At 40.2% G+C, this 14,761-nt stretch overlaps 1 protein-coding gene across 1 annotated transcript in view; it reads right to left on the bottom strand.

Moving 5' to 3' along the window:
* The window catches only part of LOC117307325 (protein unc-79 homolog), a 55,470-nt gene that overhangs the window by 25,946 nt on the left and 14,763 nt on the right, over positions 1-14,761 (bottom strand). Inside the window, exons 17-30 of the mRNA XM_033792049.1 lie at positions 14,404-14,491; positions 13,965-14,177; positions 12,698-13,144; positions 10,026-10,301; positions 9,270-9,401; positions 8,758-8,899; positions 8,296-8,405; positions 7,527-7,675; positions 7,027-7,184; positions 6,067-6,248; positions 4,832-5,033; positions 2,212-2,427; positions 1,891-1,977; positions 1,366-1,475 (exon numbers count right to left, since the gene is read on the bottom strand). Of these exons, the coding sequence (XP_033647940.1) occupies positions 1,366-1,475; positions 1,891-1,977; positions 2,212-2,427; positions 4,832-5,033; positions 6,067-6,248; positions 7,027-7,184; positions 7,527-7,675; positions 8,296-8,405; positions 8,758-8,899; positions 9,270-9,401; positions 10,026-10,301; positions 12,698-13,144; positions 13,965-14,177; positions 14,404-14,491 (2,512 nt within the window). The remainder of the gene's footprint in view (positions 1-1,365; positions 1,476-1,890; positions 1,978-2,211; positions 2,428-4,831; positions 5,034-6,066; positions 6,249-7,026; positions 7,185-7,526; positions 7,676-8,295; positions 8,406-8,757; positions 8,900-9,269; positions 9,402-10,025; positions 10,302-12,697; positions 13,145-13,964; positions 14,178-14,403; positions 14,492-14,761) is intronic.

Below are 14,761 nucleotides of genomic sequence, written 5' to 3'. Positions count from 1 at the left end.
GATGGCGTTTTCCTGCACACGAGAAGTGACGGGAAGTTGTTTAACCTTGCACGTCTTCGAGCAAAGACCAAAATAAGAAGAGTCCTGATCAGAGAGATGCTTTTTGCAGACGATGCTGCTCTGTCATCCCACTCTGAGGAAGCTCTTCAGAGGTTGATCGACTGCTTCTCAGAAGCTTGCCGTGACTTTGGACTCACCATCAGTCTCAAGAAGACCAACATAATGGGTCAGGATGTGCGTAGCATCCCAAGCATCTCCATTGGAAACTACACCCTACAAGTGGTGGAGAACTTCACTTATCTCGGCTCCACGATATCCAGCAACCTTTCCCTTGATGCTGAGCTCAACATACGCATTGGCAAGGCAGCATCAATGATGGCTAGACTCGCGAAGCGGGCCTGGGAGAACTCTTTGCTTACCATCAACACAAAAATGAAGATCTACCAGGCCTGTGTGCTCAGCACTCTTCTGTATGGCAGTGAGTCATGGACTTCCTACGCCTGCCAGGAGCGTCGCTTGAATGCTTTTCATCTCCGTTGCCTGAGACGAATCCTCTGCATCAAATGGCAAGATCGCATTCCAAACAAGGATGTCCTCAGTAAAGCGGGAATGATGACCATCTTTGCTCTACTGACTCAACGTCGCCTGAGATGGCTTGGCCATGTCAGTCGAATGGAAGACGGCCGCATCCCGAAAGACATCTTGTATGGAGAGCTAGTCACCGGGGCTAGGGCTGTTGGAAGACCTGCCCTTCGCTTCAAGGATACCTGCAAACGGGACATGAAGGCATGTGACATCCACCCTTCAAGCTGGGAAGCCTCAGCATTGGACCGTACCAAATGGCGTCATGTTGTGAGGACGGGCATACAGAGGAGCGACCAAAGGAGAGTTGAACAGTGGGAGGCGAAAAGAGAGCGTCGACAACAGTCAACCACACAGTCGACCACACAGCCAACCACTCAGCCAACCACTCAGCCAGACGTGACATTCATCTGCAGTAACTGTAACAAGCTATGCCTCTCCAGGATTGGATTGTTCAGCCATAGGAGGCGCTGCACCTCTAAAAACTAACTTGCATTGCGCAATATTCTATTGTCTTTCGAGACAGACAGATGCCAGAGATAAGACTTCAATATTATTATTTTCATTATTATTAAAACTGGAGATTTAAAAATTGATGTACTCTTCTGCTGAAATAATCAAAGCCTACTTTCATGTCCCTGTTTACCACATATTTCTGCACTTACGGCATCAAGTGAAGTACCTGATTCTTCATGCTGTAAGCAGAGAATTTGGCAGTAAGTAGAGCCATGAAATTGGGTCCTATCCATAATAGACTTAACTACATTAGAGCATAGCCTGTACCTTCATGAGGAGTGATATAAGCTTATGTACAGTCTCTTTATCCAGGCTAGATAGATCCACTGAACTCAAGTCTGGTGCCTGCTCTTCCTGAACCGTCTGTAGATGACCGTCTGAAAAGGAAGCACCCCGGAATAAATACAAAGAAACAATCTCAGAGTGATCTTAAGATAAGATTAAGTGTGTTTTGGATTTTATTCCAAGTTTACAGCCACAGGCCTGCTATCATCATGACAATAGTGCCCTTTTAATTTAGGCTTTCAGAAAACAACATCAATCATTTTCAACCTACTTGTATTTTGAAAAAACCTTGCTTAAATTCCAGACAAACAAATAAAAGCTTTGTGAACAATAAATAATTTGAATTGGATTACAAATAAAGCAGATCACCAATGGCATATGAGGAACAATGTGGAAACAATGACACTCTTCAACCAATGACAACCACTTGGAAACCCATAATCCAGTGAACTTTGTAAAATAAACAAATTAATAATAATCATTTTGTCAAAATGACAACCATTTTACCTTCAAAGAATGATTCTGCGATAGGTCCGGCTGTTTCAGCACCGTAGTCCGTATTTTCTAACAATCTACTATAGGTTGATCTCATGGCTGGTGGCAAATAGAAATGTATACCATTATAAGCCTGGTTCTTGTGAATGCGAATGCGATACAAAGTTTAAAATCATAGGGCTGCCCTTGCAGGGAACATAGTACATGTACCACCTTCACTGTCCATGACATAAAATAACATAATTTGAAAACTGCTTCTGTTTTTTTAGATGGCAAATGAACTTGTCGGGCGACAACTTCTTGGTGAACAGCCTTTTATGAAAATGGACTCACCGGCTCCGAACTGAACTCTGCTGAATCCACCTGTTGAAGTCGGAGGGGAAGACATGCTTCGTTTCTTGAATTCATTCTTGAGTGTGAAGGATGAGAGGCGGCGTGGTTTCAGAGAGCTGTTCATTTCGGACTGCGACCTGGCGACGCGAGCCCTCGTCTGCTTGTTCAGGAAAGTGTCCATACGATCCACCACGCCAGCTTGAGAACGACTCAAATCTAGGGTTGAGTTTCAATTCAAGAAAATAATAACAATGACGTCTTTTATAGAGCCCATATCCACGAAAATGCTCATGGTGCTTTAAGATTCAGGATTCAAAGGTTCAAAAATTCATGTCATGTCCATTTAACCATTATTTCACGGATAGTGTAAATAAAAAGTGTGCACCTAAAACAAAACAAAGTAGTGAGTAAAAAGTTTTTTTAAAAGACATACAATTAAACACAGCCACCAAAAACATAGAAAAGTGATCAGACCGAGATGCAACCTGTGAATACAATAATTCAAATAGAAAAGAATAAAAAAGAGGCATGGACGAACAAAACAGTTGCAAAGTGTCAATAAAAATGTGATAAAAACAGACTTTAAATTCTTGTAGAAAGTTTATAATAACAGTGGAAATAGCACAATAAATGTATAGTTTAAAAGTGACTTAAAATTTCACAAAGATTTAACAAAAAGATCAAAATTACAAAAGACAAAGTTAAAAATAGCAAATTATCAATAAGCATGTCATTCCACATAGAGAACCTTAAGCAGTAACACAACACCAATCAAATGACATGAAATGCCAGTCTTGCAAATTCCAACTGTTTTCAAGAGATAACTAAAAACAATACCAGTTCAATATAATTATATTATTAACAAATTTCAAGTAGTTATAGATTAAATGTTGGATTCCAAATTGCAGAAAAAAATAATGATAAAAAGAGAGCAAAAAGAAACCCAAGCAGACCTGGAATTGCATCTGTAAAGCCACTATCCCCAAAGAATGTACTTGATATGTTTTATTTCATTTTATATGGGATCATTTTGAGCACATATACATCTTTTTAAAGAGGTGCCAAAAATTCAGTTTTGAGATGGACTCGTGTTTTAATAATGATGGTACAAGTCTGCAACCTCACTGCAAAATGGTGTAAAATGTTTTTTGATTTGATACTCTTTCAGAGCAAAATTTGAAACATGACATATTCTCACATAGAAAACAAATGAACCCGTTTAAATTCCAAAGAGGGCTTTGTGCACCAGTCACAAATGCCTTTGTATTTGATATCCTTCATGTAAAATCCAAAATCATTCAATGATGTCACATTTCAAATATATGATCTGTTTATTTGTGAATTTTATTGTCGATCGAAACAGCATTGAATTTGATTGATTATACCAATTTACAGAGAGGTTGTAGACTTGTACTTTTATTATAAAAAAATGTGTGCATCTCAAAACTGAATTTCACTTTTTGGCCCCTCTTTAACATCAAGTGCCATGTATGTTTTTTTTATAGCCAATCCAAGGGTGGCTACAGCAGAACTCTGTTTTTCTTTGTGCAATTCCAGACCATCACTCAAAAGTGTAAAGATACTCAAAATATTTCACATGCTTTTTACCAAAAAATGAGCTTCACTACCTGTGCCAGTTTGTTCGCTTAAATCACGGCACAGTTCTATCGGTCCTGCTCAAATTAACCAGGGAATTTAAAGGGTGAGTGATGTTCTTGTGTAAATTTGTACGTAACATGAAAACAAAAACCTGCGAAATTGTTTCTCAAAGTTCAAAGAAAGAAAAAAAAGGTTGATCTTTTAACTTGGCTCTTACATAGGCTTTTTAAAGACTAAGAATTAAATGTTTCTAAACGTTGAAATTGGCAACTTTTGGGTTTGGGTAAAACCAAATTATACTCTTGATTTCTGATGCAACTTTAACGTCTGTTAAGCAGTATTTTCAGCTGGATATAATTATAAATTGGGCCCAGGATAATTTTTATTTTTAAAACTTTTTTGTGTGAGATATCGCCTAGCATCACAAGGCCAGAAGACCACTTCAGGGAGATGGCTACACTTAACTGATTTAGGCTGTCAACCCTTACCAGGGATAATGTGTCGCCTACTCCTTGGGCTCAAACAGGGTTACCCCCTTCACAGTCCGTAAGGATATAGGCATGGGTATCATCCACTAGGAGAAGGGCTGGTTGAGCAGAATGCTCCATCATTCCAACTTTTTGCGAAGCAATTATGGTGAAGTGCCTAAAAATTCCTTTATTGTGGCATCTCATGGCCTAGCGGTTAAAAGAGTACCGGAATCAAGCTCAGGTGTTGGATCAGCAGATTGTGAGTTCGTGTCCCAGTCGTGACACTTGGGTCCTTAAGCACGACCACATAACCATGATTGCTTTGTAAAGTTGGGGAGGTAGTGCTTTCTGCTCTACCAGCCAGGCTGCTGATGGATGATACCTAAGCCTACATCCATATCGACTGTAAAAGGGGTAACCCTGTTTCAGCCCCAGCGGAGTAGGTGGCAATGGCCCCTGGAAAAAATAAGTCCTAGCCCACACCTTGATGTGACCTTCAGGCCTTTTGTGTCTGGAGACTTGCTTTAAAAACGTTTTTTTTTAAGACTCACCAATTGGGAAAGGAAACTCCTTATTGTGTTCCATCTCGACCTGAGCCTCTAGAGCTAAGGTATCAAGTCTATTCATAAAGAACTCCCAGGATAACACCATGGTCTCAGGGAGGAAATGCTGTAGCTTGTAAAGGTTGTCTAATATCATCACACGGTCCTCTACCACACAGTCCCATTGGAATTCAAGACAACCAACTAGAACCTGCAGGGGGCGAGAGTCATCGTGATTCAAATGTCTGAAACTATACTTACGTAACATTTTAGGAGAAAGGTTGAAATGATCCTATCTCGAGTTTAATTTAGCATGGGTTTAATGCATCCTAACGTCTATGGTTACGGAACTTAAATCACCCTAAGTCCTATATAAGATTAATTCTAGGTTTAGGGAAACCGACAGCTGGAGTTGTATTTCAAGAAGCCTTTGAAAACAGTATGTCAGCACAGTAGAGGTAGGTAAAAGAGCAGGGTTTTTGTAAAACATGGAGGCATTTTTCGAGAGGCAACACAAAAAAGTCTGAACTCAAAAGAAAAGTATGAAATTTCTCATCTCTCAACCTGTGACATTGACAATCAAGGTTCGCAATCAGAAAATGGAGATGGGTATTATAATTAATTTCAAATGCCAGATATAGATAGTGGCCTGAGGTTTCAACCCTAGCAGAGTCTTTCTCAATGGATACATGACATAACAACACACATAAACAACTAAACTGGTGGAACAAAAGCAAAGAGGCAGAAAGCACACAGAAAAAGCAAGGGATGATCAATGAAGATGGTGACAGCGGCAATTAAATGTGAGGAAAAAAAACAGTATGGAAATGCTTCAAATATTTGTTTGTGTGTAACAAAACAAAACAAGATGGCCGACTTCAGAAAAAGATTTGACAGCTAAAAAGTTGCTCTAGGTCAAAGGTCGCGCTTTAGGCTCTGTCAATAATATCGAAGTCTTAAGATACAATTAATATCAATCTTATCTCGTTTAAACTTACGCTTGATCGATTTTACGCTAAGATTGATTTTATGAAACAGAATTTTACAATTAATTGTAGACTAAGATTGATTCAGACTTAAGATTGATAGTTAAGATTAATTGTATTATGTTCTTTATGAAACACCACCCTGTTGTGGTTGTTTGTGTACTAATGTACGTTTCAAATTGCAATTTTTTTTTTAAAGATTCATAAATTCCCAAGTTCCATTTAAGTTGGGCTAACAATACTTTCCCAAGTACCAACCTTGAGGGCTTTCTTGGGTATGGTCTCCAGCATAATGATAGCCCTTGATGAGACAGCGGGGCAGATGTCTTCAGTCGATGTAATGAGAGAGCTAAAAGCACAGGCTAGGGAACACATGATCACCGAGTTGTTACCGAGCGACTTCTTTTCCACGAATCGTAAGAGAGCTGTGACACGCTCAACTGTGGATGTAAAAAAAGGAAAAGTTGCAGAAACCTGTTCCAACACCAAGACAAACTTAGGCCTGGGCCCAATTTCAAACAGTTGTTTAAGCAGAAAATATTGCTTGACACATCAGAAATGAGCAAGATACAAATTGTACATGTGACATGGTAGTTTGGCTGGTAACCTTATTCTGGCAAGCATAATTTTGTTGTGCTTACCAGAATGATTTTTGTGCTGAAGCCTAGGCAGCTATTTGTGCTTAAGCAGCTCTATGAAATCGGGCCTAGTTCTGAACTGTCAGATATGACTGCTTGAAGTGTGTTGTCATGTGTAGGATATCGTATACTTCAATGTACATTGGCTCAGGGATCTAGCCATAGCCTGTTGTCATGTGTAGGATATCGTATACTTCAATGTACATTGGCTCAGGGATCTAGCCACAGCCATAGCTGCCAATTTGGACAGAGCCTTAGAGTCAAATTTTGCAGTGACATACTTTCAAGAAAAAGCTTTAGCTTAATTGCACGCAATTCAAAGCCAGTAAATGCCTGTAAAGCAATAGAATCTTCATGAAAAATTGGAGAGCAAAGAAGTTAAATCTGCTGTGTCATTAGCAGCTAAACATTTGGTCATTGGAGGTAAGTTCTTTGATAATATAAAGCTGCTGAAAGAGGAAAAGGTCCAACTAGCATGAACGACTGTTTGAGAAGCTCCCCAAAAATGTCTCTGAGAAATTTATTGTGAAGAAATTAGGCTTAAAATAGCAAAACCGGGCTCCTAGCCTGGGCATCTTACCAGCTTTAAAGCGTGCTTTCCAGTCTCCATTGTCTACATCTCTCTGTAGTAGATTCCACATGACATCAGAGCCATGGGGTAGTGCCAGGCTATGCAGAGCCAGGGGTACCATGATTTCATTGACACAGCTCAGTTCACCTTCCAGTAGGTTCCAGAAACTTGTGGAAGAGTTCATACAAAAAAAGCAGATGTGACTTTATCATTCATTTACCAAATGAAACAATGTTCTGTTAGAACTGGAATAACTACATTTCAACAATTCTATGCAACTTGGCCATACGATAATTCATCAAGATAATTCATCGAAACAAAATCAATCTGAAGAAATTTAATTTGAATAAATAAAATCGCTTGTAAAACTCAATGTAGATAGGGACCAACTTGGTTCCAGAAGTTCAAATATGCACAAGACTTGCACAGTCTGCTGAAGGGTGTTATACACACTTGTATACATAATGAGGAATAAGTAAACAGTTCTCAACATAATTTGTTATACATACTTAGGAATAAGTAAATGGTTCTGAGCGTATTTCAAGAATGCATCATGGTCCTTGGCTGCCTGTCGGAGACACTCAGCATTCAGGCATAGTATCTTGATGCAATAGAACAAATTGAGCAGCACTTCTGGGTCGTTGTGTCTCGGAACATCCTGAAGAGTCAACAGAAAAATCATACATTAATTTTGTTACCGTAAAAATTTTGCTCATAACCATACAATTTTACAAGCGGGGGCAAAGATATACACTGTGAACCACGTCATGGAAGGTAACCTGCCTCTACTAGGCAAGTACTTTCATGCTACAATGTATTTGGTGGTCCTGATGGGCCCCATTTCATAGGCCTGTTCACTCAGAACATTGCTTCAATATTTCTGCTAAGCAAAAATAAGCAGGATACTAGTCACACTTGGGACGCTTGTCATGGTGCTTTGACTGGTAACAATATTCTTGTATAAAGCGAAAGTTGGATTTGCTTAGCTAGCTTTTGTGCTTGAATAGCTCTATAAAATTTGGCCCTGGCATCTCCATAGCATCTCCATCTCCACCTAAAACCAAACTTCTATTTTCATCAGACAGACAAGCACCAATAGGTCCTTTTAACCATTAACATTGAAGATTCTTCTGCAATGAGACCTCGAGGCCTTTCTCAAACCTCGGCTTGGGCTCCAGCTCCAGGCACCCTCCGATGTATGAATCACCACTGCATGCAAAATACATGCTGCTCCATCGTATAGGCCTGATATACCCGAGAAACGTCATTGGATCCTACCTTGAGTAACATGAAGAGCAGTTGTATTGACTTGGGAAGTTCTTCAACCTTGAAGCGAGCTTCCTTCTGGGTTCCATTCTCACCATCCTTCTTGCCCTTAGTGCTCTTATCTATCAAGGGAGTTTAAAGAAAGTAATGACAGTTCAAGAAAGTCAGTGAAAGTATTTCACACAAAGTAAGGATCTCTTAGGGCCCTGTCACACAAGGCAACTTGTACAGACGACCTTCAAGGCAGCCAACTGCTGTGCGTGCTACAGGAACACTTTGGTAACACATGAGTCATTTTTCGAACAATGTCTTATGATCAAGCAACATCTTTTGGTGCTTGGCAAGTTTTGTGCTTTATGATATTGGGCCCTGAGCCCAAGCAAAGTTTGTTTGACGGCTCGGCCACAACGCCTTCCCATCCCTCTAATCCCTTCCAGACTATAGGAGCATACTAGATCTTGTCATCCTCCTTACCAGCTGCTGCTGCTTTCTTGACAGCCTTCTCCTTCTCAGCTTTCAGGTCCTTGGCCGATGGGAGCTTGACAGTCTCTGCAGTGAACACCTCCACTGGTTTCATCTCGGTCGCACTCAGAAATCCTTTACCGGGATCCTTAGTCTGTTTAACACAAGAAAGATTTGTAATGGCATTACTGTTTGGTTCTGTATGGCTTTGTGTAAGCGCCTTAGAGCTTGCTTTTTCTTGAAATTTGTTTTTACATAAACACTGTATTATTATTATTGTTATTATTTGCGCTGTTAAATAATATTTACTATCTAGATATACATCAGACTACTTTGTCAGGAATGAACAACTTTCTTCAGTAACTGCCAAGAAAAAGTACGAAGTCATCATCCACAACAATAACATTTGTATGCATGTACATGTGATGCATTATCCACTCAGCCAGGACACTCCACAACAATAGATTCAGCAACAAGAACTTTGAGAGACTTGATTTGACAGTGAAGAAGGGAACATTACTGACCTTTGTGAATCGTTTTTGTTTACTGGATCCCCTCTCTGCCATTCGGTTCTTCTTTCCCTTAACGTCATTGTTAAGAGCTTTGGCCTTGGCAAGGCCATCCTCTAGAAACTTCTCAAACTGGTACTCCGACACCTGACAAAAATTTAAAAAACAAAATAGAACAAGGCTGAGGAATAGTTGAAGGCAGTGGTGAGTTTAACTTTAAGTGATGGAAATAGTACCTTAAGAAAATTGAACACTTTATTTATTTATCATACACTTAAGGAGAAAAGGAAGCACAGCACTCTGCAGATTTCATTTCTTCTTTTTTTTAGACAACTCTGAGTTAATTCTGGGTATACAAGTTTGGTCATATTACCCTTCTGAAGCTTTATTTAAAGATGTTTATTTGTAAAAATTTGTTCAAAAGATTTTAATGTTAAATGTAAAAATATCCTGTGGTAACCAATCAAGCTTTTCCCTGAAAACAATCAGAACAATCGAAATGTCAAGTTGTTCAAATTCTACACATGTACTGCAAAACTAGATTGTATTTCCACTTTACAAAGTTTCAATTTCTCATTACAAAGTTTCCAATTCTCCTTACAAAGTTTTGAATACACTCATGTACACAGTGCTACCGCATCTAGACTATATAGATCAACCGCGCAAAGTTTCAAATCCTACTCATCAATATGGTGTTTCTGCAACGTTACTAGATTGTATTCTCGCCATGCAAAGTTTCCAATCCTACTTCTGATAATCATTGCTACAAACCTCGGGCATATCACAGACTTTGGTCTCGCTGACAGGTGAGATATGCTCCAGAATCCTGAGGGAGAGCTGGAAGAAGATTCCCCACAGTTCACACGTCGAGCACGGCCCAATGGTCTTAGGCTGTTGCTGCTGGGGCTGGAATTTACCCGACCTAGGGTTGGTGCATTTATGAGCCTCCAACCATGTCATGGAGAGCATCTGTGTCAGCAGAGAGACAAAGTCTTTGGATTGGCTGTTCTCCATACCTTGATGGAACGGCAGGAACTGAAGATCACACTGGAGAGAAAAGTTTATCAATGTTTACTGTACCAGCTGCTAATGTATAGGATTGTAACTGGCCTCATAAAGCTGCTTAAGCAGAACAAGTTGCTAAACACAAAAGATGTTGCTTACCAGAATAAAGTTACCAACAAAACTGTCATGTCTTGTGTACAATAAGTGAGCTGTATCTCGCTCATTTCTGCTAAATTTTTCATATTTGTCCAAAGATTACGGAATTGAAACAAGGTACTCGGAATGTTTTTTACTTTGTGTTTTTCTTCAGCTTTAAATGCACTACTGTGCAATCTTAAGCATTCTATATGCAACCCCTCCCCCTCCCCCTGCACATATCGTCACACAATTCAAGTATGTCTGCCCGCTACACAAATATCCATGGGGAGAACCATGACGTGACTCAAGCACCAACTGCAGCCACTAATTTGGAAACGGCCTTAAAGTATTGTGAAAGATGAGTATACATGTATTTGCATTTAGATTCAAACTATTTCAAAACAGAGAGTTGCTATTACCCCTTCAACAAAAAACAGCCCTGGTATAACTTCATGCAATAGACCTTATGCACATGACGTCATTTGAGTAGGCGCCCTCACTCAGAGGTCAAAATGAGGTTAATTGTTGCATGAACATAGAAGCGCATTTCCATTGTTTCATCATCGATTTACTTCCAAGATGGCGGCTGGATGACGTCAATGCATAAGGTCTACACCAAACTGTTTACTACTAACCTTGATACAAGAGACACCAACAGGTTACATTGAAGGTACCTGGTATCATGCACACACGTACATACTGTTATACACAGGTAAACACACTGTCTACATGACATGGTGATAAACAACCAGCACCACACCAAATCATGCATGGAGTCTAGGGGACAGGGAAACCAAAATGTCAACAGAAGTGATACAAAAGAAAATTCCCACGGATAGTAATATAATACCCAACACATTCATGAAGATTGTCCATTGGTTTAGAAGTCTCTGTCAATTAAAGGTATTATGCAGGATTGGTAAAGATAAAAATTATCATTGTTTAATTTTAGTCTGAAAGCTTACTAACGTTCATACTAGAACCATGTGTTCTTTAAAATATTTCACTCTGAATAAAGTCATATTTGAGAAAACTGTATCTAAAAACCTTAATGGACGCAACTGCTGGTTTTGGCTGTTACGACTGCAATTGACTGTATTGAATAACCACTTAGTTGCTACATGTATGCAGGTCGCTATCTTGTAGGGCAAACCGTTTGCTCGTCTAAACGGGCACAAAAATGGAGCACGCAGCGTTCCCGGTTTGATTTCTACGGCACAAGCATGTGCTAACATACCCCATGTTGTGGGGCAGATATTTGAGTAGTGACGTCATATTCGATACGGTCTATTAAGGACGATGCATGTCATGCTGAAAATTGTGCATGTTTTTTCACTACTGACTCACACAACAGATTAAGCCCACAGGTTTGTTATTTTTTATGTATGGTTTTGATCACACAAACATGAGTACTTTCTGCGATTATTTTGTCATCTCTACCAATCCTGTCTAATACATGAAATTAACACGAAACATGAAACTGAACTTTGAACATCAAATCTTTTGCTCTGGTCATGCAATCACAAATGTGACAGGCCTGCATACTGGTTATAGACATGCTCATTAGAAGATTGAAGTTAACAACTAGTTTAAAATATTAAGCAGTCCGACTTTCTCAAACGTTATAATGATGGTATATTTAAATCACACTGAGATAATGTAACGCCAAAAGACGATGCTAGTCTCGAGAGCATTCAAACGCTGTCCCCCTTGAAAATGTCATTGCCAAGTGGTCTGGTGATTTTGTTTCCTTGACACTTTAAAGTAATGTTCACAGGTTCTTCTCAAGACAGCACGAAAGAAGTGAGACTTCCATGGTCAGTTGCAGAATGCCAGATGAATTAACCTCAGATTTTATTTATTTGACGAGACAATAAACATCTATGCGGTTAAGTTTTATAAACAAGTAGGGGAAAAGGAATTATGATATGAGACGTATACAAAATCAAAGTTTAACAAAATTGACAGACATTCAGTAAACAACAACGAAAACTGACAGGGTAAATTTTAAATAATTTGGGGTTGAACAAGCAAACTTTATCACTGTACTAGCCAAGAACCCAATGCAGAGAAGACAGTGAAGGAAGTTTCAGTTTTAGATGTGGGAGGAAAACCCCAGAGAATTATTCCAGGAAAAACCCATGCAGTCAAGTAAGGACTAAATACCCAATCCACAAAGTGCACCCGGCGTGATTCAAACCGGGTCCCCAAAGGTAGATGATGAGGAAAAATACCACAATGACAACCCGAACACCCAAATTAAACATGATAGCCAATAAAACTCACACATTTCCTCATACCTGGATAACAAGCATATCTAACATGAGGACAAAACACCTCAAGATCTGTTCCTCGTCTTGCTCCTGTATCGGCCCATCATCCGGGGACGGATCAATCGTAACAAACGGCAGCTCGACAGGAACACCTCCGACCTCACCTATGATCCCAATCCCACCACCGATGACCCCGACTTCCTCAGCCAGACCACCCGGAGGGAGGCTAACAGGGGGAGGTGGGGGTAGCTCGGTGGGAGGAGAAGGAGGTACCGTCGGCGGTGGCTCGATTAACACCTCCTCCGGGGGTCGTTGGATGTTGTTAACGGGAGGGTTGGATGAGGGTAGGTTGGCTTTTTGGTGTTGGTCTTTACGCTGATTAGCGAGTTGTATCTTGGACATGGAGGTGAGGCCATCACTGAAGATGCTCAGGAGTAACTTCAGAGGGATGACAATATCTGTCTCTGTCAGGATCTGGGAGTGAAAGGAAGTATCATTCAGAATTTAACCTTTAGAGACGAACGCGGCCACAAGTGGCTTGTACTAAAATGTCCATCGCAGCCACAAGCGGCTTGTACCAAAATGTCCATCGCAGCCACAAGCCGCTTGTACCAAAATGTCCATCGCAGCCACAAGCGGCTTGTACCAAAATGTCCATCGCAGCCACAAGCCGCTTGTACCAAAATGTCCATCGCAGCCACAAGCGGCTTGTACCAAAATGTCCATCGCAGCCACAAGCCGCTTGTACCAAAATGTCCATCGCAGCCACAAGCGGCTTGTACCAAAATGTCCATCGCAGCCACAATCGGCTTGTACCAAAATGTCCATCGCAGCCACAAGCCGCTTGTACCAAAATGTCCGTCGCAGCCACAAGCCGCTTGTACCAAAATGCCCATCGCAGCCACAAGCGGCTTGTACCAAAATGTCCATCACAGCCACAAGCGGCTTGTACCAAAATGCCCATAGCAGCCACAAGCGGCCATCAGGTTTGACCTACTTTCATTTACATAAAGTGGTCAAAGTAAAGGTCATGTCCAGAGATGACATTTCTGAAAGTAGCACATGTATGTTGACATTAGTATCCCAATTTGTAAACACAAAGCTTAATTTTTCTGTTTCATGTTATTTCTGTTGACATTTTTATGGAAACAATTTGATTAAAGAAATCAACAATATTAGCAGTGTCTGGGCATTATTGTGATGATTATACAAAAATGTGGTCGCTAAAGGGTTAAGATTCAAACTACTGACAATCTTCAAACTTTAAAAAAGTACAAAGTTTCCATTTTATTACCTGCAGCCACAAGAGGGCTTTCTCTTGGTCGTTGGCGGCCATTCCTCGGAACCGACAAGCGACGAAATTGAAGAGTTTCTCCGTGGAGAATGGCAAGGGGCTCATATCAACATCAAAGAGTCGACACAAGACGTCTTGGAGTTGTGGTATCTCCTCATCAGGTATGTCATTGCAGATGCACTCCATCCAATGTGGCATTATGTAATCCCATACCTTTAAGGGAAGGTTTAGTTTTGTAATCACTCTTAAAATTAAATGGCAATAACAACTTTTGGTTAGAAACCTACAGCAACTTTCGAAAGTATAAAGCATTTTGAGAAATATCTCATTTCGAAGTAATGTGGTTATGTAAAAAGATATCAATTTTTCAAAAAAATGAATCTGAAAAGCGTTTCTTTTAGCCGACACTGCAGCCATATAGACAGCTAAATCTGCTTACCTCAAATGTGACCGAGTTGTACGGAGTAAGACTAAAGACTTTCCTTAATCCTCCAAGAAGTTCTGTTATCCGGCTGCACAAACTGTCACTGTGGTCAAACAAAAAACAATGACAGATAGATGACACTTCAATGCAAAGGAAAATATCACTGTGATATCAATAATAATAGTTCTTATACAGCCCGTGAAGCTCATGGAACATTATGATCTATAGTCATTGTGCAATATATTTCATTCCTTAGACCATCTCAGCTCCCTTGGGAGTATAGACGATGTGACCTCTGACGTCACACGAAAACCACAACATGATTCGCGCGCATACCGCCGGGCAAAACCTTTGTGTTTTGGCAGCCAGCTAG

This window comes from Asterias rubens, chromosome 1 (assembly GCF_902459465.1).
Source record: "Asterias rubens chromosome 1, eAstRub1.3, whole genome shotgun sequence".
NCBI lineage: Eukaryota > Metazoa > Echinodermata > Asteroidea > Forcipulatida > Asteriidae > Asterias > Asterias rubens.
The sequence above is the reverse complement of the archived record's forward strand: the minus strand, read 5'-3'. Positions and strand labels throughout refer to the sequence as shown.